Source organism: Struthio camelus, chromosome 1 (assembly GCF_040807025.1).
Source record: "Struthio camelus isolate bStrCam1 chromosome 1, bStrCam1.hap1, whole genome shotgun sequence".
NCBI lineage: Eukaryota > Metazoa > Chordata > Aves > Struthioniformes > Struthionidae > Struthio > Struthio camelus.
The window spans coordinates 129,719,901-129,747,775 of NC_090942.1; the positions used below are offsets into that span (position 1 = coordinate 129,719,901).

Here is a 27,875-nt window from a genome sequence, read left to right on the forward strand (position 1 = left end):
TCAACTGTGTATAATTTGTATCTTCTGACAATAGTGGTAATTTTTTAATTTGCATGAGGAGTAACTGCTGTCTTGGCTACAATGTACTATAGCTCTGAGAGAAATAAGACAATGTATTCATTCAGTGCTAACATCAACCAGGTTATAAGGAGTAGTGGTGATTCATGTTGTGAATCATTTAGCTTCCTTACTTAGATATCCTTTCTAGTCCAGGCTCTGAACACTCTGAAATCCACTCATAACCACTCTAGAAATGAGAAGGACTTCACTGAAAATGGAGGAAGATTAGCCAGATGCAGGTTTATTTTCTAACTCCCATGTATATTAATACAAATTAGATCAATTTGTATAATAGAAGCCTGGAAAGGTTGTAAGGATGCGTTCTAGCTCTGAAGGATTCCTGCCCTTCTAGATTGTTAAAGCCTGGTAAACAGAGGAACCCTTATGAGTACTTAGATAATTAAACTCATTTTTCAGAGGAGGGTATTATCAAGCATTGCTAAAAGTGGAATAGCCCAGTCAATCCTAACGCTGCTTCTAGAGAACATCTCCAACCTTACCTTAAAACTTCATAATTCACTGCCCGCTTCAAACTCTATTTTTTGCCAAATGTCATAATGAAAGCAGTCAATCTGAATTCTAGATACATGTGTCTTGTCAGTGTCCTGTGCCTGTCAGTCCAGCCTAAGGACCTGTACTGGAAGCTGGCACTGCTGATCTATAGAGAACATAAGTTTCTAAATTTCCTTGCAGTCATTAAAGGCTATATTGATTGTGCTGCTTGCATAAACATTTGCATGGTACTGTGCTCAAAATAATTCCAGTAGATAAATTTTAGATTTGTGATGTCCTTTGTGTCTCATTACCTATTCTGTTGTTTTGAAAAGTCCCTCAAAGTTCTGTTTTGTTCTGCGTGACATCAGGAAGATTGATGTTGGAGACTTCTCAGTTTTGGCCTCTTTCTTTACCAATGCAAATTTCTGAAAACTTTTCATCCTGATGAAGATTGTCAAATTGATTAAAATAAGTTACCTAAAAGCTAGTTCGGAGGAAAAAGAGGAAGCACCCACTGTGATAATCAGCTGGCCAAGAATTTCTTCCTTTTTTCTTTCATGAAAGTGTGTATGTATTCTTATATCAGTTTGTCTTATCTGGACCAGCTTATGCAGTCTAATGAATCTCAAAAGCAAAGGAAACAAACATGCAGTAGTAGACATGGTACAAGATGCAGAAGTGTGCTTTTTAATGTGTATTTTACTTTGAAAAGCATTCTAAATTATATTTCTGCCATCTGTGTTTTTTTTTTTCTTTTCTATTAGGGGCTCCTTGATACCACAGGCTAAATCACAGACTGTTGTTTATCAGTAGCTGCTGGCTTTCAAATTCATTCTGAATTCTAAAAATCGGCTGCATCTTTTTTGTCTCTTATGTCATTACAGTTCTGTAATTTAGCAGGTGGAACTAACATTTCTGTTGATCACAATTATCCTGTTCATTTGCCAGTGGCTGGTTGTTCTGCAGTTCTCAGAGGGAGTGAAAAGTAGCACATCATTATTTGTATCAATTGTCTGGAAATGCAAGTTGAGCAGTGAGATAAGGTACTGTTCAGCTAAGCATGGCTTAACATTAGTATGATTTGTTGAGAGAGGAGGAGCCACCCTTGGGACATCGTTTTCCTTTCCTAAAAGTCTCTAAAATCTTCTCTAGAGGGTAGGTTGAGAAGGAAGGACAGATAGCAACATGGGATTCCCACGGGTCATGTTTCTGGCTCTACTTCTCTAACTCTTCTCACCCAACTCCAGATGTCATCTTCCCTTCCGATGGAAGTAGTAATAGTACATTAGAAGTAGCACCCGGGCTAATTCAGTGTTACTACTCATAGGATATGTTTGCTCAAGGAATGTTCCCTCTTAAAACTCATGGCAGATCTTTTAGCAGTTGGGAATCATGCTCTGGGAACTGTACAGATGAAGCCGTGTTTGGAAGATGGTAGTCTGTTTTAACTGCATAAATTTCTTTCAGAGAGCCACAAGAATAGGAGATCGCACAAAAGATGTATTAATTTGCTCTAGATCATGCCCCTTTTCTATCAACTCTTAACTTACTTTTTTTATTTAGTTATTTGAAGGAACACACAAGAGAAGGGGCATCTACATTAATCTTATAGTTCATAGCAACAACATGTTTCTAAGGCATCTCTTCTGATCATCCCCGTTTACTCCACTTTGGTTTATATCACATAGCAGTGCTGGAGTCCATGAACTGAATCACTTTGGGGTGAAACTAACTGAAAGATATTTCCCAGGTGTTCATCTAATGCTCTCCAGGCACTAATGGGTGCTCAGCTCATGGAGCTGACTAGAACTATTCTTAAGCAAAAACTTCACTGAAACTCACACTGTGTGGATGCAGCACCAATGGTTCTGCTCTACAGGTCTGCTCCTTTTGTGCCTCACTAGATGCTAATATGGGCAGATTTTAGCACCCAAACTTTTAGAACTCTTTCTGCCAATAGAGACCACAGCATATTTATTCCAACAGGAGTTTTCACAGCTTCAGAACTGCACTATGTCAATAGACAAGTATAATGTGGAGAGCTTTTTACAATTATAACCTATTTTAAAGTAGGTCCAGCTTAGATTTTAAGTTATGTGCTAGTGTCATCTTTATTAATTTTTGTCATTATTTATTATTTAATTAGTAAGAAATATTAGGAATATATTTTGTTATTATGTAACATGGCAGTTGAAGAACAAGACCTCGTGGCTGTACTGCATTAATTTTTCATAAATCCTAAAGTAAACTGTAATCAGAATATTTTATATGTGGTGACACTTGTATCATGTTCTTGAAAACTAAATAACCTGAAGTTATGAACCATACCCTAAAATTTATTTTAGAATATGCTTTCATAACAATCAGTAGTGTAAAAAGTAACAGTCTGTAAAAGATCAATGGCAACATGTCTTATGGAACAAAAAGAAATTTGGGAATGCTGTAATTATTAATCACTGAAAATAAAAGCAGTTGGCTAATAAATCAAACCAGAACATCTTTGGAGAGCCCATAAAATAAGTAGTTATCAAAAGGAGGATAAATTGTTAGAATTTTTAGAATATGAATGAAAATCTTTGATAAATATATAGTAGCTACTAACCCCCTCCTCTTTTCCCTCCACACCCGTTAATTAGTTCTGTGATATAACAGCAGGGAGCTAATGTGGATCACAAAATGACAGTTGATTCTACTAACTACTGTTGAGCAAAAATGCAAGGTTAGACCTAAAACAAGTAATTAGAAAGGTATTTCATCTTTGCTAGACGAGTGGTCATATTTATGAAAAATAACTGTTAAAGGGGAGAAAGGGAGTAGCCTTGTATAATTAAATGACTATGTCGCTTAGTCCATAGCTGCTATTAATATCAAAATGAGTGGTTTTTGCTCAACCACTGAATAGTGCGAGTCCACAGAGAAAGTTCTTTTATTTTAATTTGCTCACCGATGGTATCTGGAATAAAGTTGATGAATTTTAGTGAATTAAGTATTAAAGCAACGTAATTGAAAGGAAAACTTAATATCTGATCTGTTTCATGGTTATACCTCTAATGAGTTTCTAGTCAGTGAAACTGGCTCTAGGCTTTTTGCTCAACAGGAAACATGGTTGTATATACCCTGGGTTTTTTGCCTCAGAGAGAACAATGATTTAGAGATTTTTCTCCAAAAATGTGATTATCTGAAGTATAGATTTTCAGACTGTGTTTGGACACTCTTGTAAGTGATGATAACCTGAGAATATGTTTACAGAAGCACAGCCTCTAAGCTTGTCCCGCCATTCCTTGTGACTTGCCAGAAAAATTGGTAGTTCTGCTACTGGTTTTCCCCTCTGTTAGTAGTGTGAATTCACTGCTTTCTTTGTGAAAAGCAAGAGGCTATCTTTATAATTCTGTTCCTATTAAGATTTTCCATCTATTCAACAGGAAGCTGTACACAACTAGCTGTATAAAAGTAATCTAAAGTAATCTAAGGGTCATGCACTTAGTTCCTTACAACACATATTTCTATTGCACAAATTCCAGCTAAAGTTATTTACAAAGAGGAATGTGGAGTATGAGTTAGCACTAAGGAAGCATCTGAGAAAGTGGGAGGCTTTAAAAGCTGAATTTCAATTTATTCCTGAATATTCCTTATTCATAATTATTAATTCAGTAACACTTCCAATAGTTGTCAGTTTGTACGTTTGCCGGCGTCCTTAGTCATAAATGCAGAGAATGCACCTATATTTTTTATTTTTTACTGATTGATAATGATTAAGTATCTTTAGCCTTTGACATCATTGTAACATTATACAGTAAAAAAAATTCTGTTTCAGTTACTATATTTTACATTGCTGTTTACTGTTGGTTTCCCAAAGAGGAATAGTAATACAGAGGTCAAATTCAGATTGATAAATTCAGGCTGATAGACTATTTAGAAAAATAGACTTTAAGCTGAACAGTTATTTTGCCTGCAAAATATTCCAGTGAATTTGTTTGGACAGTATGTAAAGGTCAGCAAGTAAGTGGAATCTTCAGTTGTTAAAAGGCTCACAGTTATTGCTTCAAAGAGATCAACCCTTTAACAGTTGTCTATTTCATGGAGAAAAGTCTGATTGTGTATTTTTGGTTCCCCAGGGTAAGAGAGTTTCTAACCCATCCATATATTTGAACAACAGAATTGGCTGTCTTGAGAGGAAGTATCTAATACATGAGCTCCAAGTAGGGATCCATACTGTAGGAGCTAAGCTAGAGGGGAAGGTTTCTTCTGAACGCTAAGTTATCAGTTTATTTTAATAAAACCGTACACTTGGAAGGGATTGAGTTTGGTTTCTACATAAGTGCAGAGACTGTGGCAATAGATTTGTGTACTATTCACTGTCAAATCTTTCCCTCTCTCTCTGTCTTGTTCCTGAAAGCCATGTGAGTACTCAGAAGAGTTGATATTGTCACTCTAACATATGTTTTCCCTATTAGAAGTGTTCTTGCTGAGATGAAAGACTTCTGCCGCTCCTGCCTTTTGTAATGGCTCCTAAATTTGTGCCACTAATGCACTGCTTCTACACTCTGTAATGATTGTTTTAAAAGATCACTGCCATAGTCTGTATGCTTAGAAAGATCTTTTCAATGCAAATCCAAGAATAGGCAAGGTTACATTCCTGGTTACAGCTCTTTCCAACTTTCAAACCTCCTTATTTTTGGCAACCTCTAGACAAGTGGATGCAACGGTCTGTTCTGTGTGGTCCATACCTAGCAGATGATGACTGTAGGATGAATAAAACGATTGAAAAATGCAACTTTTGAAATTTACCAAAGTTTTAAACTTGACATTTCAAGAGGAGAGCTTTTACTCTGTAGAAGACATAGGACAAAGTAATAGTCCATGTCCAGATACAGGGATTCATCAAAAAAAGTGTATTTCAGGGGACTGTCTTACTAGTTCTTTCCTTGCAAGATGATCTCCCAGGTACTCAAAACTAAGCACATAGGAATTCAGAGACATCAGTGATTACAGGGCTATGCCCTTTATCTTCTTAAGTGTAAATCCATAGTTCCCTCAGAAACACATTCTCTTTTCCACATCCTTCCCATATCGCCCCATAAAGAGCGAAACAATGCATTCGATGTGACAGCAGAACTAGTTGGACTGCATAGAGAGATCCAGAGAAATGCAAGAGTGTGGCTTGGTTCAGGCTGAACTGACTTTAGCTCTTTCAGACATACTGGTAGGTGATATCAGTCATTAATAATATGTATTTTGGTGCCCATATTATTAATAAACGTTACTTGTGATATAGTGAACTTACATTACCTTTAAGAGAAAGTATTCTGATAATAGTAAGGGAATGTATGGGACAGATCGCTAATCTAGTCTCTGAGAATATATCACATATGGAACACAATAATGCAGCATTTTTTGTTCCAAGTAAAATATTAAAACGTGAGCAGCCTGTAAGGATTTAAAAGTTAGCTTTGTTTGGAGTTACAACTGGTAATTATGTCATTTTCTCTTTTTTTAAATATTATCTCATCTTTTCAGACATTTTAAGACTGTAGAACTAAATTGATAATTCCTGTAGAAACCATTCCTTCAGCTTTTTAGATATTTCCATTTTCAGAAAAGTTATGAACGTTTAAAAAAATCTGGTCACATTATAATACAGTTACCTTGTGACTCCTGAGATTACAGAGATATGCCAAATAATAAAAGATTGATTTAGGAAAAAAATTCTAGACTTTTGGAGAGGAACTTCTTTATCTGAGGCATTTTACCTATCAATATGGACAAACACTGTCATGTTCTGTTCTTGGAGAATTCAAGAGAAAAAATTATTCTCAGTAGAAAATGTGACAATTTCAGTTTTGCTCTAGAATTATCTCTACCTTTGTGTGTGTCATGCCATTGATAGGTTATGGCATCCATCTTTTAAATTGCAAAGAAAAAGGCTTACTTAATGATTTTAAATTCTCTTTTTAGGCCTACAGAATAAGAGAATTACAGTAGATGAAAGACTTAAGACAACCAAAATAATTAATGATGTTTTACCTTTGCTGATTGAGCACCTTGGTCGTAGGTGGAGTACCTGAGACACAAAATATCTCATTAGTATGGTCATAAAAATTCAATAAAATTTAGTGTTATCAGAGTTCATATAATTTTAAAAAATAAAGATGTACTCTCAGTTAGCTCATCCCAGTCTGAACTGGGAGTAGGAGCACATAGTAGAATATTTGCTTCCACACATTTAGCAGGAGTCATTAAGGATGGCCAGAGTATTGAAATAATTAATCATTATTGCTATTCTACCATAGCACCATTAGGTTCTGATAAGCAATTGTAAGTTTATTTTTGCCAAATAGTTCTTAAAGGTGACTTGCCTTGGAAGTGCTGGAATATGGAAAGTGTTTGTCGGTTCCTTTCCATGGTCAGTTCTGAGACAACTGATATCTCAGCGTCTCGCTGATGTAGTCTCTGTCATATATGTAGTTTCATGCGAAGGGGAGCTCCCTAGCCTCATCACATGGAATTTTAGATCCAGGACAGTATGCCTATGCTGCATCTAATCAACATCTAATAAGCTCCCTAAATTAAATGCTATTGGAATAAGAGAAATGGTTGTAAAAAGACGTTTTTCATTAATTATCTGCCTGATTATCTGCCTGATATATTAGAAGCTATTTGGAATCTGAAAACAGCCTAAAATTTTACATCTCCTTGACTTCCCAGAAAGAAAGGCCATTTATAAATGGTGATTGTCACTATTTTGAGAGCTGATTTTGGGAAAACACCTCTGTGCTTGTGCCTTGTCTTTCCTTGAGGGCATTACTGATTCCCTGAAAGTGCAGTAGTCGCTAATAGGTCTCTTGACTTTACTATCTAAAAGCATACTGTTTCTAAAACTATTTCTAACTTACAAGTGCTGTGCTGTGCTTTTTAGTCCTTCTGTTGAGTGATACTGGCCTGAGGTAAGCTGAAGAAGATGTTACTTTGTTCTGGTGTTATGAATATGACCTAACCTGTGAAGTAGGTAGGACATTCTAAAACAAAAAAAGAGAATAATCTCTTTTTGAAAGTTGCAGCCTGGATTTATTGAAGTCAGCCGAAATAGTCCAATTGAACAAGTGACTGTAAATGCATCTATTGATCTGATTCAGACTACAATTTCCATCATTGGCATTCTAATCTACATCTTATATATTACATGTATCTGTACAACAAGGTGACCTGTGACAGTGATGAATAGGAGATGTATGGAAGTCGATCAGTTGCTGAGTCATGCTTTCCAAAAATCCTGTTGACAGAGTAGATGTAAATGATTGTCCTGTAAAATCATCTGAAGCTGAATTTGGTCCTTTGTTACATTAACGCAGAGACCTTCTTCTAGTTCAGATGTGGTGATGGAAAAGGTTACCCTACCATTGTATGTTTGTGGTATTGCTCTCTAACCTGCTTCAGCTATAATAAACCAGATTACATTATATAGCGGCTTAGGCTAGCTAAACTGGTCACTGAAGGTGCCAAGCTTCAGTACAGAGGATGGTGACAAATACCTGTAATTATAATTTCTTCTTCTGACACTGCTGGATCTGAAGAATAAATCTATCTATCTGTGGCCTCAGGAAGATGAATAATTATTGAGCTTCAGTTTACATGGACACAAAAGTGGCGTGGATTTCAAATGCAGAAGACTATTCGGTAGGTTATGAGCATAATTATTACTTTACTAATAATTATTATTATAAGCATAATTATTACTTTTTCAGTTATGACAATAAAATATTAATTTGACTTTATCCCATGTTCCTCGTCAGGTACGTTTTTTTATAATTATGTTAATATAGCATTTCTCATGTAATTCATCTCAAGTCTTTTCTACAACTCCTTCTATCCATCTATACCAAAATGGAAACCTTAAACAGATGGGCAAAAGATGGAAGTTTGGATAGGTGCCTGTTACTTAGACCACTGGCTTATTCTGTATGTGTTACAAGCTACTGTAATGTTACTTTGATTTGGGTTTCTCAGCATGAACGATTTCTTCTGGTGGAGCTGAAGACATAATAGATGGCTTGATAGTCACAGAATATATGCTCTTACAGCGTTCTCCTTTCCTCCAGTTTCAGGAAGCCATTTTTAGCAGTCATCTATTGTAAAACATTGTTTTCCTAGTTTGCTCGCTACTGTGTCTTGTCCCTATTAAGTGATTAACAGCATAGTTTAGGGTTATTGTAATAACTTTTGAACTAAAGATCTCTGTGAATTCTGTTTTAGGGTGTTATTACTTGGGCATGAATCAGGTAAAAAAATTAATACGATTTTTTAATATAAAACCATGTAAATTGCACCTGAAACTCATTGCACTATTAACCTGTGTTATTAGATGTCCTGTGCATAGGTTTTTCTTCTAGTTACAGTTTCTTGTACTATAGTAGTGGTAAGAATGGATCCCTTACCAAGCAAGTTTAACAAAAAAAGTAATTTACTCAAGATGATCAATCCTAGACTTCAAGTAGCTAAGTTCTGGTAAAGACTGAACTGTTGGTAAACATTGGTGCCTTTCTACAGCTGTTATCTTATAAGACAAAATATGCCAAGTAGAATGAGAAAATACGGTATCAAGATATGGCAGTATTGTAATGCTGTGTTGACATATCTCCTGCATGAAAAGGAGAGGGTTATCTTGTAAAACAGTTTACATCAGAGAAAGAAAAAAAGGTGGGCTATTAGAATGAGAGAGAGGGTTCAGCGCTGTTTAAAACGGGGAGAAATATACACGAGGATCATTTCTCACCTCAGCACTTCTCTTGGTGAAGATCTGCTCCATTAAAATGTAAACTATGTGGGAACAATCTGATTTAATGACCAGCCGTACTCAGTGTTTGTATAATCTCCTCAACAAAGAAACGCTGAAATATTATGCTTTTCATCAACATCATATGATTTTGGATCAGCCAGGACGTGTGCCCTAGGACTCAGTACGAAGCTGAAAGGACTTGCATACTTCTGAATGATCATTAGGAGAAAGATCCGGTTGGGTGTCAACAATCTGAGGCTGGATTAGAAGGGCATGGGTGGAACAGTGGTTAGGAGAAGTGCGTGCTGAAGGCCTGTTGCACCAGCAATTTTATAGCCAGCTCTAATTTCTGCGGTTAATTTGACCAAATTGAGTTGAAGTGTTCAGCACAGCCCTAAAGCTCTGTCATCTCTGTTTGCATTTGCTGCGCCACTTACTTGAGCTTCTTTTGTTTCAAGGAAGGGAAATGAGTAATAATGAAATGTCATGACAGAGTAAGGAGGACACAAAAGGAAACTGCAGCTTAACTCTCCCCTTTTTCCCATATTGACACTGATAACGACATTGATTACTGATCATTTTGGACACATGGTAAATAGATGGCCAGTGGCTATTTTTTCAGTGGTATTGCCACCATCATAACTTTGATCTTTGAGTCATCAGCATTCCTGCTTGGGTTGTTGTTACTTGTCAGTCTAAAAGAAGGATAATTTCCACAGACACCTACAAAGTGAAGAATTTTTGATACATTAGCCCAAAGGCTATCAAAATAGCACTTTCCTGACTGTGAAAATTTCCTGCTATAGTGACAGCATAGCAAACTCAGTAGCAGGTGCAATTATTTTTTGCCCAAGGTCCATTGACTGGAATAGCTGCAAACAATGTGGAATTAATGTCATTTCCTTAATTGAACTGAATTTTAATTTAAACAGTTGTTCTAAAACATTAAGAAATACGCTTAGACTTTTACAAACTTTTGCCAGGTAGCACTTTTATTGACCCTTGATGACGACTAGACTACAATCGTTACTGAAGTTCAAACCTAGAGAAGATGACTATGCATATGAATTCTAGAATGTGTCCATCTTCCTGTAGGTTACCTTGTCATGATTAGAGGAGCATTAGTTCATAGTTTAGTGTGGTATCCGCATTCATAGGATATAAAATATATTACTGTACATGCTGTGTACATGCTGTGCTGTATATTAAATCCTTAAGTCCAGCTGCTAAAAGAAGGATGTAGAAAATGAGTGATGAGAAAATCTTTGGTATGAAATATGTCAGGAAAATATTTCAACTAAAAGCTAATATTGCAAAAGACTGAGTGATGCTGGTGAGCATCCTGTGAAGCCAAATGTTGGTAATAGAGCATTACACGGATACAGGGACTTGGGCTGTTGGTGTAGCTAAAAGTGTAAACACTCAATTTTTTTCAGGTTCCACAGAACTTGTTATCTCATAACATATGTTATCTCATATTTGCTTTTCATTTTATTTTATTTCACATTATGTTAGATTATTTTACCTGGCCTCCAGTGCACAAGAAGTGAATCACAACAAGTTCTGAAGGAATAAAAAAAGGACATATTGTACCAGAATGGCTCTATCCTGGACACTGGCTGTCCTGATACGTGGAATTGGCAAAGAATAAGATTAATTTTCTTCTTTTTTCAACTTTTACATTTTTCTACTGTCAAAATGTTTATAAAAACCGCAATACTGATATGTGGTTCTGAATGTACTACTGGAAATGTGTTTAGGACTTGCCTATGATATTGGTTCTTTGACTCTCTTCTGAAAAAATGGTCTTTTCATGAAAAATAATACTTTTGAAAATTAGATGGGCATTTTGTGATTTATCCTAGTATTATGCATCCATAACAAGGATTTCAAAGAAGCTATTAAGGCCTAGAACTGTATGATAGATGTATTCTGTAGGTACACCTACATCTGCTCTCATGACCATCCTTGCTATAGCAACTGTTTGAAGCGTTTACAGTAATTCAAGGGAAATTTCCTGAGGGATTCCATGGAATTGCATAGTCCCAGGCTTAATATTGGCAAGTAAACACTGCTTTACATGAAGCTAATGTATGCAACACAGCATGTGTGTATTTTGTAGTGCCTTATTATGAAGTTGTTAATAATAAAATGGTAAATAGATTTAGAAATTTGTTTATACCAGCAAAAACTATTAATCTGAGTTTAAAATATTTTATTGCAAAATGAAGTCCCAATGTACCGATGCAATGTGCTTGAAGGATTTAAATTGTTAGTATAATCTTGCCATTGGTAGAACATTAAAGGTTTTAATGTATATTCCAGTAGTCATTTTCCATAAATGTAGATGTGTAGGAATCTACCAAATAGTAGGCAAGCTCAAAGCATAGTGAGGCAGCTTTGTTGGTGGTTGTAAAGTATTTCAAGTTGAATTATTAGTGTATTATTTATTTTCACACATATTTTTGTCTCCTATCATATTGAATTCCAATAACTGTACTTAAAAAAAAAAAAAGGCCACGAGAACCAAATCAACACATGCTTTAAAAAAGTATTTATTTGTTACCTTTTGAAAGAAACCAATTGGGTAGGTGAAAAGGAAGTGGGAAAGCAAAAGGGAATACATATATTTATATACATATATTTATATGTATGAGAGTACATTTATTTATATATTTATTTATATATTTGCATATTTTATATATATAAACATATATGAGTAGAGCATATGTATTTTAAACAGCAGGTATGCATCCTCAGTTGTTATGGTGGACTTCCTTCATAATATATCCTATCTTATCTGATTGCAAGTGTTTAGTTTCAGAAAGTATGTTGAAATTTACACACAGAAGAGTATATAAGATTGGTTTTATGCTATTTTCTACTATGCAATAAAGGGGGTCACTGAACACTGCTGAGAAATAGCAGTGTTTCAAGAGCAGCTGAAGAACGTAGCAGCTCTGTGGAGTGAGTGCCTCTGCTCAGCTGCTGCTCATCTTGAAGGTGCTCCACATATAAAGTATGCCTATTTATCTAGTCAGGCCATAGTTTGGCTCCCTGTTGTTATGGTAATTGGAATTTAATGTGCTTCTTTAATAATGTCCAGGAAGTACCATACGTTTTGCAGCTATTTAAAGAAAGATGGCTCTCACCTGAAGTTTTGATAGACTTTGAACAGAAAGATAAGGAGACCACTATTAAGGAAAATAAATGGCAAAAAGGAACCAGGGAAGGAATGTTTATTGTAGTGCTGTTACTTTTTTAATACAAAGTATTATGGTGTAATTAAAAATTAAGAGGAACAAATCTTGCAGAAATCAGCCTGTAATTTTCTACCAGCTTGCAAAATGGATATTTTCAACTAGCTCTTCTTGGCTGGTGAGAGATGGCTTGAAGGACTTACAGCAGATCAGTCTACGAGACAGTGATTGGCAGGTCTCAGCCAGAGATTGGCAGGCAGAGTAACTTGTTAGAGTGCAGACTGGCCAGGAAGACTTGAATTTTTCCTTATTTTTAGGAATAAAGAATTTACAATTGGAAAATTGGCTTAATTGTCTCTTGCTGCAACTACTCTCTTTTGGGTTAGTTCACGTAACAAACTAAGTTGCAGCTTGTGCTCTCGTAAGTGCAAATCATGTGTGATCGTCCTGTACTTCTTTAGCAAAGATCTTTTTACGTGTAATGGCTCATAAATAATTTTATGTTTCCAGGATACTATTGGAATTGATATTCCCATCACTAATCCTACAGATAAAATTCTCCAGCTGAGTGCAGTGCTAGAGAATCATTCACTTTGTGGAAAAAAAGCTTTTGTTCTTAGGCCAAAACAAACACTTCTGTATCGTATAAAGTTTTCTCCAGCTGTTGTTGGCACTTCAGATGGAAGGTAAGTTGCAATATCTTGATAGGTATGTTTGTGACTCTTGTACTAATAAAGTATTTATAGTTGAACTCTTTGTCACTTGATCTAGATATCACCTTAAAAAAAAAAAAAAGGAAAAAAACTAAAGATAATAAAGAGAATTAAAAATATGTCTAACTTTAAATATATTGTACCCCAAACTGCAGCCTTCCTCTGAGGGGGAAAAAGAACCCTTTACTGATAAGCAATAATTATTCTAGCTCACTAGAATGCAGTAAACAATGTGTTAGATATTTACTTAATATTATAAGTTCCCTCTCAAATCTTTAGATGAATTGTTCGTTTTGTAAGTTCTATAGTGGGAATTATCTGATTTCATTTTTCTGCAGAGAAGGAACTAAACTATAACACCACCAACATTAAAAATAAGTTAAGAACCCTTTAACAATCTTCACAGAAATTCATTTAGCTTCAGAATATTTCATTAATTAGAAATGATCTACTTAGTGAATATGGAGAGGTTTTATGTTAAAAATGTTTCATTGGAAATCCAAAAGAGACTTTGCAGTGTGATAATTAGGAAGGAAAGGACAGATGACCTCTTGGTCTTGCTTTCAAAGTTGCTATTGTTGGTTGTAGTCCCTAACTGAACCAGTTAGGCAAGTAACTGAAGAGTGCAGAATAGCAAAGCTTGCTTTCCTGGAACTTTGTTAGTAAAGCATTATATAGTTGAAGGGCTGACTGAAAAAACAGTTCCTCATTTGCCAGTGATATAAATTGATTGGCAACTGTTTTTGATTTTGGGGGAGATGGGGAGATGAGGAAACGAGGAAACAGTGGCACATGACCTGTGTTTTGAGACCCAAAATTTGCAAAGCCCAAATCCATGTATTTCAAAGTCTTTGTTCAGTTTGTTTGTATTGATTTTTCCTGAAACCAGAATAATGGCAGGTATCCTTGCACAATACAGCTTTCAGGTGATGCAACTTTATGGCAAGGACTACTCTTACCACTCTAGTAAATATTTTTCTGAGGAAAGATGTAGAAATAATGCATTCTGAAGGTCAGAATGAGATCATACTTCATATTTTCATATCAGAAAAGATTTCTGGTAGAGTATTTTTTAAGTGCATAATAGCATAAAGATTCATTGTAGCTGGAAAAATATAGCTGAGATCCCTGCTGATTAACAGGGTGGGTTTTGGAGTAATGTATGCAAAAATGCCATAAAGTACACCTGTGCATCTTCAATGCACTTTGATATACTGATATAGTAGAAAGCTGTCTAGTAGCTGCTTTAAATTGCAATAACTCCCAAGAACTACAGTTACAGCTGGACGGATGTACATCCAGGTACATTTAAGCTATTATCTTTTTTCTGTAGCCATGCTCAGTTTCCCTTGCTATGGGAGCAGCTGGGAGGAAGGGTGCTGCAAAAGTGTTGTGCACCTTTAGAACTGGATGATTCTTTCCTGAACTAGTTTATGCACACATTATAGCTTGTTCATTGGTACTACTTTACGGTAGTCTGGAACCTAAGGTCATGAAGCAGACATAGTTGTTCTCATTTAGAAAAAGAGCTGGTCCTTAGTGGGGCATGGATTTGCCCAATGTATTTCATATAATTTAAATAGTTTTAATAAGTTTACTGTATTTTGGTTTAATTTGTAATTATGATTCTGCTACTCAAAAACAAGAACTAGAAAAAGAAATCTGTAATAGAATGGAATGTGTTAGAATGTCACAGAAGTTTACCACTGTAAACAGTTTTCAGTCATGACAAACGTTGATTGTATATCAAAAGAGTATATTGAATATTTCTTTGAAACATATCTATTTGTCATGCTCATATAAATGTGTATAAATTTATTCCTCAGTTTTCGTCACTAGATATGAAAAGGTTTTCCTTATTAAAATCAGCGAATGCTTTTTTCTATTATTTTGTCTTTTGAGCTCAAAATAATGAGAAAGAAAATATTGTGGTGTTAAAATGAAAGTGAAGCTTAATCTTGTGAGTTAACAATGGAAATGGTGTTTTTTGGCATTCTGTTTTTGCAAAAAGAATAGTTTCTATGCTAAAAAGTTAAGAAAGATGAAGAGGACACTTTCTTGCTTCAGTGATTGTCAATATTATTAGCTTTGATAGCTGAATTCAGATACCAACAAGAACTGTTATGGGAAAACTGATAGCTAATTAAAGAATGCATTGTGTTGAACTTATTACTTTTTTCCTTAATTGTAATTATACGTTTTTAACTCTCTGTACAAAAGCTGTGTCATATAGAGCTTACGTATCTGTCTTTAGTGTCATATTCCTGTCAGAGATGGTTGGAGAGTTTTGGTACGCTTTGAAGTTGATTGTAGAGAAACCATTGCCAACTACTCTACCTGAAATAGAATGTGAGCTTGGAAAGTAAGTACATAACATATCATTGCTTAACTTGGTCACTGGTTTCAATGCATCCTGGAAAACATAAAAAAAGTTTATACCAGAAAGCCAGAAGAGTCTATGTATAATATTATGCTGTATATGTATTATGGTATTTTGCAGAGAATTTTCATACCTATGTAAGTTGATAGGTAAAATTCTCCCTGCAGAAGAACAAACGGAATTATAGTCTGTGTGTAGACTTTTTCTGAAGTCTTTATGAAGAAATAAATTGAAAAATACTGCAGAATGTATTCACAAATATCCGTAATACATCATCCTATAGATTTTTTTAACTTTCTATCTTTTCTTTCTTTCTGAACCAGGGTTATACCCAACAGACCTGCTTTAAAAATACCAGTGTCAATTTTTTTCACTTCACTTCAGAGCAATGACAAAGTAATACATCTTTTGTCCTGCAGATCCTGGGAAGTGGGCATGGTTGGAATCCTACAAGTGCTGAGAAAATGGACTGCTTCTTAGAGCAGACATAGAAATGACCTCCACTCGAGCCCTTGTTCTTTTCCTTCAATTAAATTTCACCTTGCATTCCTGTAGCATAATTTTCGTTCCTGACTTTCATGACAAACAAAGAAAATTTTAGGATAAGATTTTCAAAAATACCACAACTTCGGTAGCGGTGTTCCATCTGTTAGCTCTGTTTATAGGAGTTTCTGTGGACACATTGCTCTTCTGAATGCTAAATTTCACTTCTATCTATTTTATTTTTGCCTAAATCTCATAATTAGTATACATTACAGTCTGAGGGAAAAATGTTATTAGAGAATACAACATAAAATGTTACCTGATTAAATTGTTTTGAGTAGATATGTGAGATGAGTGAAATAAAAAAAGGTGTTTATGTCATATATTTTAATAACATTATGTATTCCAGCGATTTTAAGTATTTTTAATTATTTTGAATGAAGATGATGAGTTATAGAAATTTCAGCTTTCAGTTAATCTAATGCTAATATATGATGCACAGACCAGGATTAACTGGCAATGACTCTGTTATTATGTTTTAATAAGATAAAATCAGTAGGGCTGTCCATCTCCTGGTTTTTGATTTAAAGTTCTGTGCCAGCTGGAGTAAAAACCATAATTTTTCTCTTAATATGCAGGCTGACACTGTTAGATATAAGAAATAACTTTAAACCTTTTCATCCAGACCATTTGACATTCAGCATTTTCTCTAAAATGCACTGCATGTGAACTACATGCACTGCCTGAGAAGTGGTCTGCCTTTCTTACTGCAAATAAAAATGTAGGTTGGAAATGATTAGCTCCATTAAATACAGCACTTGCATGTCAAAAATATATCTCAAATTCATTGAATTTCAGATTTTATTTTTTCAAAGGAGAATTCTTTTCAATTAGATGTATGTTGGTCAAATTCCTCTGCGTGTGTACATTAACTCATGTACACCTACCCTTTGCAGATAGCAGAGGAAGAATGGAGAAATACTATTTATTTTAATTATTTATGACAGCAACAACAGCAATAATGTATGGAAACAAATTAGTGGTAATCTTTTCATATAGATAGATGAATATAGATACATATAATGTAAACATTGTAGAAAAAACTGACATACCTCTTTCTTTTCTGTTTCCTTCCTCTGACTCATATTCTTGGTATCCTAGTTTCCTACTTTTTGTTCAACTAATGCTTTCAACACTTTCCTTTCATTAGAACTTTCTATTGTGTCATCTGCATATTGGCCTTTCCTTTAAGTGCTGTCCAAAATTTTATCCATATCCTCCAAACCCTTACCTTTGTGGAATTAGTAAGTTTTATAAGACATAATAAGAAGTATTTGAAATGCTTTTCTGATTACTAACTGATTAAAGTGTTTTCTAGACCCAGATGCTTTAAAAAGCAGTTGTCTTTAGCCTGTTTTAAGACCATATTGCAATAAGTGAAAAAAACCCTTAATATCCTAGTTTTAAACTGTGTTTAAGTAATTTGCAAACACACAGCCATTTAGTGCAAGACATATTTTTATTGTAAACAGCTCACTGCCATGCTGTTTTAATTCAGCAGTTAGAAAAAAGATGCTGTAGAAATTTATATATTTTAATCTTCAGGGTATATAAAATACTTTATAAATGGATGGAGAAAATTAAAACAGTGTTAATCACTAAAATCTATCAAGACCTAAAATGGTTATTTGTTAAAATGAATTATATCCGTGAGTAAAGTGGAGAGGGCATAATATAACAGAACATATGCATAGTCTGTACACTGGACACTTCTAAATGCTTTCTGATATTTGAAAAGGACTTGTATTTTCAGTTTTAATCGTCATAACTAATCGGCTAGTGATGCGTTTTTCAGTTTCATGGATCCTTTTACAGTGATTTTACTCTTAAAAATGTGTCATAAATGTGTTCAGTCCTTTTGAAATGTTGCTGGTAGTTTGGAGAATACGACTGACTTGCATAACATCATTGCTTTTTTTCTTTAACACTCATATTTTCAGAATTTAGTAAACTTTTACTGTGTCTTTTTCCTGAGTGAGACTCCCTAATGAGAATAAGGAGTGGGTGTTTATATTACAATCCTATATGAAACAGCAAGAGGTGTCAGGATGTCAGACAGCAAAGGGCTTTTGTGGGATTTTGGGTTTTTTATTATTATAACACATTATGGGAAAACAAATAGGTGAAGAGAGGAACAGCCTGGAGCAAAATGAGAAATAGAATAGGAAATAATAGGAAGAGTAAACAATACCTTGCTCACTGTAGAAAATCAACAGCTGTAACTAATTGGAATATAGTTACGTTCCTGAACTCTTCTGCATCTCTGTTTGCAATCCTGAGGAAAGGAAAATGTTTTTGTCCACTGCCAGGAGCAGAACACTAACCTGCCAGACTCAGGACCCCCAAGCAACAAGTATGTGGATTTTCTGTGGAGGCAAATTTTGGACAATGGTGTTGATGTTATAGTCAAATTACTGAGAATTACTCTACCTGCTGAAAATATAATGAAATATAATGAAGAGTAAACTAGGAGGTGATGAGATAATCTGAATAAATTAGCTGCATTAAGCATAGGTTGAGACTTGAAGTACACTTAGTTTAAAAGAAACTAGATACTCTATTTACTGTTTGAAAAGTTACCCATTTGTTTGGCTGGTTTAATTTAGTTTGTTTTTTTTCTGAATGGGTGTACTTTTGCCACCTTCCTAGAGAACTGGACTGCAAATATAAAATATTTGAAGCCCTTCTGGCTGGTAAAGCTTTCAAGTTCTTTCAAAGATTAACTTCTGTTCCACCACCTTTTTCTGGAACGTTGAAGAAGGATTATCATATGTAATGTCCTTCTAAATATAATATTTTTTGATTGTGTACTCACTGCATTCTTTGCTATCAGTTTGAAAAAGTTAAGAATTAGTATCCTTGATATCACTTGGAACTGGATTAGGAGCCAGGAACTATGACCTTTAATATCAATTTCTGAGCAATTCTGGAAGAAGCAAGGAACAAATTCTAGCAGTTTATCTTTTAATCCTCCTTCAGGCAACCTGAAATTTTGAGTTTATTGCATTCAGATCTGATATTTGGTTCTGTCAGGTTAGATTTAGCGTAAGTTCTTTAGTGTATGCTGTTAAGAAAGGAAATCTTCTGCCTGATATTCTCTGCCATCTTCACTCATCCATCCTGTTATGATCTGCAGAGAGGAGTCATTGAAGTTGCCAGTCAGTCAAATTATGTTCTCAGTGGCCTTGATTTTACTGTAACGTGCAACATCTTTTTTTAGCACAACCACTACAGAAAGTGCAGTCAATCTGTGTGGGGTGGCAGCAGCTCTTAATGGGTTTTGGTCACCTGAAGAACCTACAGCAGTCAGATAGGTTGCTTACAGAAATTGAAGACATTCTGACATAACTTTCCTTTGGCAAATGAAGAGGCATGTATAAAGAAGGCTAGACAAAGAACTAAAGGCTAGAGATGATGATCAAATGGGAAGAGTGGGTATTGTCAAGTGAATGTGGAGTTCTTCTGTGAAGGTTTCCCACTACTGCTGTACTCTCTGCTGTTGAGCTTCATTGATAAAATGCTTTGAAAGTGTTAGTCAAAAAAAAAAAAATCTGCCACTCAGCTGCTGGGATTTATATGGTAAAATTGTAAAGAATCTCACTGAAACTGCCGCTATGTCACTATTTCGGAAGCAGCCCACTTGAACACAAAAAGTTAGGACGTAAACTCACAGTCATAACACTTGACTGAAATGCCTTCTCTTCTTAAAGTTGCTTTTTATATTTTTATTCCTTACTGATTTGGGTGTGATAAACTGACTCATTTATCCCAGAGGATAAGCACATGGAGCAGTCTGGCAGTTGACCTGCCGTAGCTTGAACTAGAGAGGATATCCATTAGGTAGATAAATTACTGCAAAACCAATATATTTATCTCATTTTTCAAATTTTTATTATTTATTATTTTCACTGATTCACCTTGAATCTTTTCTGTGTGTCCCCTGGTGTGATAACCAGAATGTGATTTATGGTCATAGGTCTTTGTTAGAGGCAAATAATATATTATTTTGATCAGAACAGAGGAATCTTGGAGAGTCTTCTGACCTCTTTGGAAAATTGTGTCCCCTATTGAAGGCATTTTGTGTTTGTTTATTAATATTAATCAGAGTATAAAGAAGGATAACCTGTAATATACAGTGTCAACTGATTCAAAGTATAACATTAACACAATGAGCATACTGCAGGTTTTGTTCTAGGACAGCCCACAATACTCATTAAAATATAGAATCTATGCATGCAATATAATGATTTGTCATGCTGTAATGAGCAATGCAACAATTGTACAAAATTAAACTGATTTTCAGTTATTAATAATTAATGCTATTAAATATGTGCCCATGCTAGTGGTAAAGTGGTAAATGCAATAAAATATAATTCTTATTTTCAAAAATATTCCTTTTTCAAAAAATAAAATAAGTGATTAATAATGGACTATAAGGGAAGAAGCTATGTAATTTATAGTCATTGAATATACATACATTTATTTTTTTCCAGATGGGTTCGTCTATACATACCTCTGTTTAATCCTACATGTGAAACCCTGGAACTGGATATTGTTAACAGCAATCCTAGCAATTTTTCAGCTGAGACTGATCCAAAACAGCCTGTAAGTAGATTAGAAAAAAAATATATATATATATTTCTGTACCTCCACAAAGTGATACAAGAGAGCTTTTTCTTCAAAATGTATTGAAGTAAATTTTGTATTATATAGTGAATTCAGGGCATACAATATAGTATCAAGGGTTAAAGGCACGTGCAGATAGATATTCTAGAGATTTTGTAGCTTAAGGACAAAAAAGATTCAATATGAAAAAAAACATCAGCTACAGTATAGATATTCTTTCCTGGAATGTTTTGTGGAATGGTTTTGAAAAGGACTACGATATTCATTGCAAATATTATTTAGGAGGAATTAGAAGTAGGTATTGTACATAAACCAGTTGGGTTAGAACCTTCTGGAGATTTTAAGAATCAACAGGATAGCCGGGTAAGTATTTAGGTAGGTTGATAAAATGCTAGTGTAAGATAAGGCATATGAGAATACCTGAGTCATGGCAGTTATAGCGAACTTGCACGGCCTGCAGGTAAGGATTTTATCAATTTACTCTCAAGGAAGCCTTAAGCAAATACCTGGAAACATTTTATTCTCTAAACTCATGTTTACCTAGAGACCTTTTTCTACTAAGAAAATTTTCAGCTTGTTGTTAGTATTATGATGTACTACATTACTTTTTTCTCCTCCATCACAAAAGCCCTTCCACCTTATTTTCACCTTATTGTGTCATTTTGGTCATTTCCAGGGCTGAGATTTGTATAGAGGGAGTCAGCTTCCACATTTTCATTGAGAGTGGTAAGACTTCTAGGCAATCAGAGCCTTAAAGTTAAAACATTCATTATGGACCACTGATTACTGTGTTTAACCTGTTTACTGTGTATGTGGAATTACTGTTTGCACTGGGGAATAACTATTTTGATGAAATATTTTGGAGAAAGGGTGAGGGACGTGGTTTCTTTCCTTTGTTTCACAGAGCCAGTTTCAGACTTCCTTGAAATTTGAACAGATCAAAGAACTGGTCAATGGAAAACTACATCTTCCAAAGTAGAACAGATGATACTGGGGATGCATAAACCAGAGCTGATTTATGTGTGCAAACGGTATAAGGCGAGAGAAGAGAATGTTGTAGGGAATGTTGTCCTCTCCAGACAGAGCGGAGAGAAATGTTGTAATATGACCATAAAACAGAGCTGAGAAGGTAGCACGTAGGTTGAATGGCGAAAATATAAGTAAGCTATTAAGGTTGTAATATGTGCGTTTGTGGCCTTCAAAACTAAACAGCTTTCAGTAAAGTATGCTAGTGCAACAAGGCCAAATGTTCTTAAAGGTGATATTAAGAACACCAACAAAGAGAATCATACTTATTTAATGAATTGCCTGATATTTTGCATAACATTATGTCAAACTGAAAGTATAAAACATGAAGTGTTTATATCTTTTATCTTTTAGGCATATTAGCACATCTTCATACATTACACTAAAACTTGACAAGCGCTGTTACTAGTCATTTCATCAATTGATATTTGAAGAAGGAGCTAAGAAATATAGTAGATCAAAACTATACTGATCATCTGGGACGTTTATACCTATTATATTTAGGTTGTTGGCACAGAAGTGAATTAGATTTAATTATCATGACTTTTGACTCCTATAGATCTCTTTTCCTTTCAGCTTTCCTAAGTTGTTACCAGAGATTCACACATCAACAATAATTACATTTCATTGTTTAGAAAAAGACACATTCAACATTGTCTTCAGCAATTTTGTTTCTTTCTATTCTTCCTAATAGAATATTCAGTCCTAAGTATAGTTTAGGCATTAAATTCTGAAATGTTCTTTGTGAATTATAATAGTTCTCTCTTCCAGTTAAAGGACAGTTTTGGAGAATTTGCTATAAACAACTATCAGCTATTTCATTTTGTTATAATACAGCCTCTCTGTGTGTATCTATCCCCTTTTCAACTCATTTTCTCCCATTGTGGACCTATGTTTGGAGAACTAATGTGGTCTCTTTCCCAAAGGCAGGGTATGGGGTTTAAATACTTTCTTTTTCCTCTGACTGTGTTGCGTCCTAGGTTGAATCCCTCCATACAGCGCTGCATTGAACTTTCAGAAGATTACAGCTTTCTTATGAACTGTGTTTCAGATAGCAGTTTACATTCATGCATAGATTATACTGCCCAGATCTTTTTACTTGTGATCCTGCTTCAACCTCTCTGCGATATGCTGAAGAAGTTTCCTGTCTTACTTATTCATGCTTCCTTCTCTCTGTAAAGAAAATATACTTTCTTGTCAACAGGAAAAATCTAAGGCTAAGCTAGTCTGAGGGATTCTCAGATGAAAGAACAGCTAAATTCAGCAATAAAAAGTAAATGATTAGAGCACTAAATCAAAGCTGAGATTGCCCAATAAAGATGGGTAATGTTTGAAGAGAATCACTTTAAAATTCCAAATATTCTGAATCAGTAAGTTTAAATATTTCATATAATTCTACATTATTGTTATATATGTAGAACTGTTGAAAATATTCAGCTATCAGTCAGGCAATCACCTTGAGGATATTTTCAATCTCTAACCTATGTTAAATAAACCAGATGCAAGAGAGATGATTTAAGAGAAAGTTATCCTTCCTAGAGATTAATTGCCTAAAATATTAACCAAAATTCTGACTAACATTTCAAAATTTAAACAAAGTTGAATAGCATTTATCACAATTACTGTGCGTCTTTGCCTTTCTAGTTTCTGATATATGATAACGGATTACGGATTATTTTGATTAAATTTCAAGTACTGACATCATTAATAATAGGCTTTCCTGAGCTCCAGAAGAATAACTCTCAGCTATTCCTAGACTTCTAGGTGCTTTGAATGAAATTGGAAGGTGTTAATTCTCTTATCAGCTTCATGTAATTTGCAATCATCTCCATTAAGTTCTTTGTAAACTGATGAAAGTGAAAAAATGAGATGCATCTTGTTAGCAGCTTTGTAATTATAGCCTAAAACAACCTACAAGGAGATAGAGCATCTTGGTTTTCTTTCAAAAACTTGATAAAAGTTATCAAGGAAAATTAATTTAGGCCTTGAAGTGATTTGGATTTTCATATCTTCAATTTTTCTTAAAATGAGCTATACCTAATTTTTTTTTCCTTTCTTGTCAATATTACATTGTACTTGTTAACTAATACGTCTTTAAAGATGATGCTGAATTCTCTACTTGTTGACATAAAAGTGAACTCTTGTAGAGCTGCTACAAAATTTCTCAATTGTTTTTGATTCGTTTGTTGAGGATTACCTGTTTCTGGGGGACGGGTTGGAATTTTTTTTTTTTTTTTTTTTTAAACTAAGGCTGTCTCTAGTAGAGAAGGGTTAATTTCCAGCATTTAACAGATGAATATTCTCAATTAATCATCAGTTATGCTTTGTTCCCCAACTTACTTCTCTCCCTCTTAATGTATAAATACGTGCACACACATTTTATATTTATGTATGTTATATTTCTACAACCATATTTATGATGCAACCTACATGTATAAAAAACAAAAGAATTTATGGGACCCTCTCTATTGCTAAGAATCGCTAAAAATAAGCATGCTTTCACTTTGTCTTCAGCTTGTTGCTCTCCCCGCTTATAACCAGACTTTTTCATGAAGCTCTTGAAAATAGTCTTCCATCCTAATCAGCTATGAAACATAGTTTTTATTGAGGAAAAATAACTTAATAAAGAAGGGTTGGCAGAAGAGAGTGCAGTCTCAAAATCACTATGTGTAAACTGTATTAGTTTGTTAATGGCTGAGTGTGTTGCTCAACAACTTACTAAGAGAAATGAGCTATTCAGGCTTTTTCTCAGATGATGAACAGCTAAATGAACCCAGGATGCTTATGCCTTCCCATAATTAAGCAGACGGGAATGAGGATGGTTTGTGGGAGGTAACTTTCCTTCAGGCCAGTTATTCTGGGTAGTAGAGAAGATTTGCAAAGGTGACAGGCATGAGACTGTGACAGTTGCCTGCTGGTAGGAAATGTGCTTTCAAGTTGTCACCCACCTGAGGGGAGGACCTGCCCCGAGCAGGCCCGCCAGTTAGCTCTGGCCTTTGGGAGCCCTGAGCCGAGCCCACACTGGAGCTGGCCTTGGGCACGGGTAGCCAAACAGCAGGAGGAAGAGGCTGCAGAGGCTGCTGGTGCACCCTAGGCTGGTGCAACCATTACACATAGTAAACAGCAATGGATGCTTTAATAACTCTTGTTCCCTGCCTCTTAGCAGCCCATTCTTCCAGAGCTGACGTTCCCTTTATAAAGGAACTTGTCAGTGCCAGCAGTTGTAAGGTGATGTTTTGAACGTTTAGTTATTTGTTATATTTTGTATAACATTTTGTAAAATACAGCAGGAGCGTCCATTTTTCCAATCAATTTTATTCATATCTTCATACGTGGAAACATGTTTAAACATAGGTATGATATTAAAAGCCTATTATTTATGAAAGCAACAGACACAGAGATTGTGAATTCAGTGATTCTAGCTGATTGTTCGTAGGCATTTGTATTATTCAGAAGTCTTCTCTTTCACTGCTCATCTAGTTCTTCATGACCCCAGTGAAGTCAGCTACTATGTTTTTCCCTGTGCAACTATTACTCAACAAGTAATGCACTTCACAAGAAAACTCTGGCAGAATCATTTACAGTGTTAGTTTATAGAAAGGTAAAGAGAAGGAGAAATAAACACTAGTTTATTAAAACCTACTATTTATCTCCCCTCTAAGTCAATTTATTTCTTTTGAGGTCAATGTGATAACCTTTTGGTATCGTCAGTATGATCAGACACAAAAGCCATGTTCCACTGCTATTTGTGAGAGCCACTGTCCATCTCCTTGCAGCGGTCACTAACACTAGGTCAGTCGTTTCTGGGGAGCGAACGTGCTGTGACTGCCTCTAAAACTGTTTACTGCAATACCCTTGCTGCCTTAGCGGCCCGTGCACGCTGCAAGTAGAGAATGCATCTGGTGGAACATATTAATCACATAAATGTCAATGCTGTCGATACACGCACAAAAAAGAATCTGACTCAAAAAAATTGATTCAGTCCTCCCTTTGCTTTGCTTTTTTATTTGTACAGCTGGTTGTAGCTCCTCATTCCACCACAGAAGTACCCGTGAAATTCTGTCCATCTGCCCTTGGAAGAGGCAATCATAAGGCATCAATAACCTTCAAATGTTCACAGGTATGATGTTTTATTTGCTGTCCAAAACACTTACAATGCAGATGAGATAATATTTTTAACCAGCATGTAAGTAAGACTTTCAGTCTGAAGGACAAGTTGAAATTTAATTGCTGGATCCATAACAAAAGATCAAATGCAAAGATATTCATAAGTTATAATTTGTTAAATCCTTAGCTTTGCCTATGATTTATTTTATTTACAGTATTAAAAGAAAATAATATTGAGTAGGAGCTAGAACAAGTAATTAATATTTATTGATTTTGGTATTGAAAATGGTTTTTACTTTGAGCATTTTAGGATTTTTGACTTTTTTCTTTAAATTTTCCTACTTTTTAATGAGAAACACTAAATTAAGAAACATGATTCATCAACATGACCTGCTAGTTGACTAAAAATTCTAAGCGGGCAGAAAAAGAAAAACTGGTAAAATGATGTAAATGTCATTATTTCATTATATGAGCTGTGGTTGAAGGATGTATTCTATTTCTATGCAGTTTCCTCTCTTTGTTCTTGTTGGACTGCCAGATATCCTAATGGACTGCTGGCCTATGAGTTACTACTGAAATGCGACAAAAAGCGTTCAGTAACTTTCTGAGTAATGTTACCAAAGCAAATGTTCTTTTATATAAAGAAAAAAATTATTTAAGGAAGTGATGTCACAATTTTTTTCTTGATAATGTATGTCTAACAGACAGATTATTGGTAGGCAGTTTTAGCTCAGCATGTATTTTCAGGATCCCTCCTCTTAAATATTTATTAAGGATAAAGACAAGGAGCCAGCAATTCTGATATGAATAATATATGTCCAAGGCCAGTTCAGGAGTCATTGCCATTGTCTTGTCTGAATTCTAATAATAAACAGAAGTCATATCTATGAATTAAATAAATAATTCTTCATCAAATACAGAAGCAATAAAACAACTAAATCATTCCTGTAAACCTTTCAGGAACAAATTGAGCCCTGGCATCTGAAATTTGTCATCCAGGGCGTCTCTTGACATGTAATGGCAGATCTCCAAGTTTTCATCTGTAGTGAACTTTAGTCGCTATCCCATCCTTCTAGTTGCTCTGTCCAGATTACTTGAATCTTTTCAATATATTGATGTAATCCTTGTAATTTTTCAATGCCCCTTTTTATGCCTGGATCTTTTGAATTTTGTGAATTTCCATTCATTTTTACTGTTACAATACTCAATAAATTCATCTCAGACTACTTCAATGTGCTAACTGTTATACTGCTAACTGATAGTGAATATTTGCACAGACATAACATAACAGCCCTTTATGATGAAGGCTTGAAGAGTGTTTCTCCCCAGTGGTGGAAGCCTCAAGCAACTTTTAACCTAAAAAAAAAAATCACTGACTTCCCTCCCTTGATTTTTCTGATTGTATGTATCTGAACAGACACTTTAAGCCATCTGATAGCTGACTAACCTAAAACAGTACTTATAGGATAAGTCTTAACTGTTTCTGATTGTGCTCTGATGAACTGAAAAAAAGTGCTCTATGCTTCATTTGTTTCTGGTTTGAAGCTGCACAAAGAGCTCTTCACACGGAGCATCTGAGTTTAGCTCTGATCACTTTACTATGGTTTGTGAAATCTGAGATTAACTTTATTGGGACAGCACAACTGAAATGTCCGCTTGAACATAACCCACATCCAGAGTTCTAGTATGTTTCTATTGTCTTATTCTCCTACCATATCAGCAGCATCCCAGTGTCATGGAGTGAGTTTAACAGTACTAAGTAATGTTGGAGAGAACCTGGGCCTTATATTAGATTCTGTCTCATATTATTTGCTTTAGGGTTTTGTTGTTTTTTAATCTTCTTTTCCTCTTGATTTCTTGCCCTGAGTGTACGTGGTGTTCAGTTGAATCCTGCAGTGGGTCCACAGAGAACAGAGTAACTGCAGTTCAGAGACAAGGCAGGCCTGCCTTAC

At 35.1% G+C, this 27,875-nt stretch overlaps 1 protein-coding gene across 4 annotated transcripts in view; it reads left to right on the top strand.

The window, feature by feature from the left end:
* Positions 1-27,875, top strand: part of CFAP47 (cilia and flagella associated protein 47) — a 360,791-nt gene that overhangs the window by 242,541 nt on the left and 90,375 nt on the right. For all 4 annotated transcript variants that reach the window (XM_068916942.1, XM_068916957.1, XM_068916948.1 and 1 more), the window contains 4 exons: positions 13,039-13,214; positions 15,496-15,603; positions 20,658-20,769; positions 25,832-25,936. In XM_068916942.1, the coding sequence (XP_068773043.1) occupies positions 13,039-13,214; positions 15,496-15,603; positions 20,658-20,769; positions 25,832-25,936 (501 nt within the window). The remainder of the gene's footprint in view (positions 1-13,038; positions 13,215-15,495; positions 15,604-20,657; positions 20,770-25,831; positions 25,937-27,875) is intronic.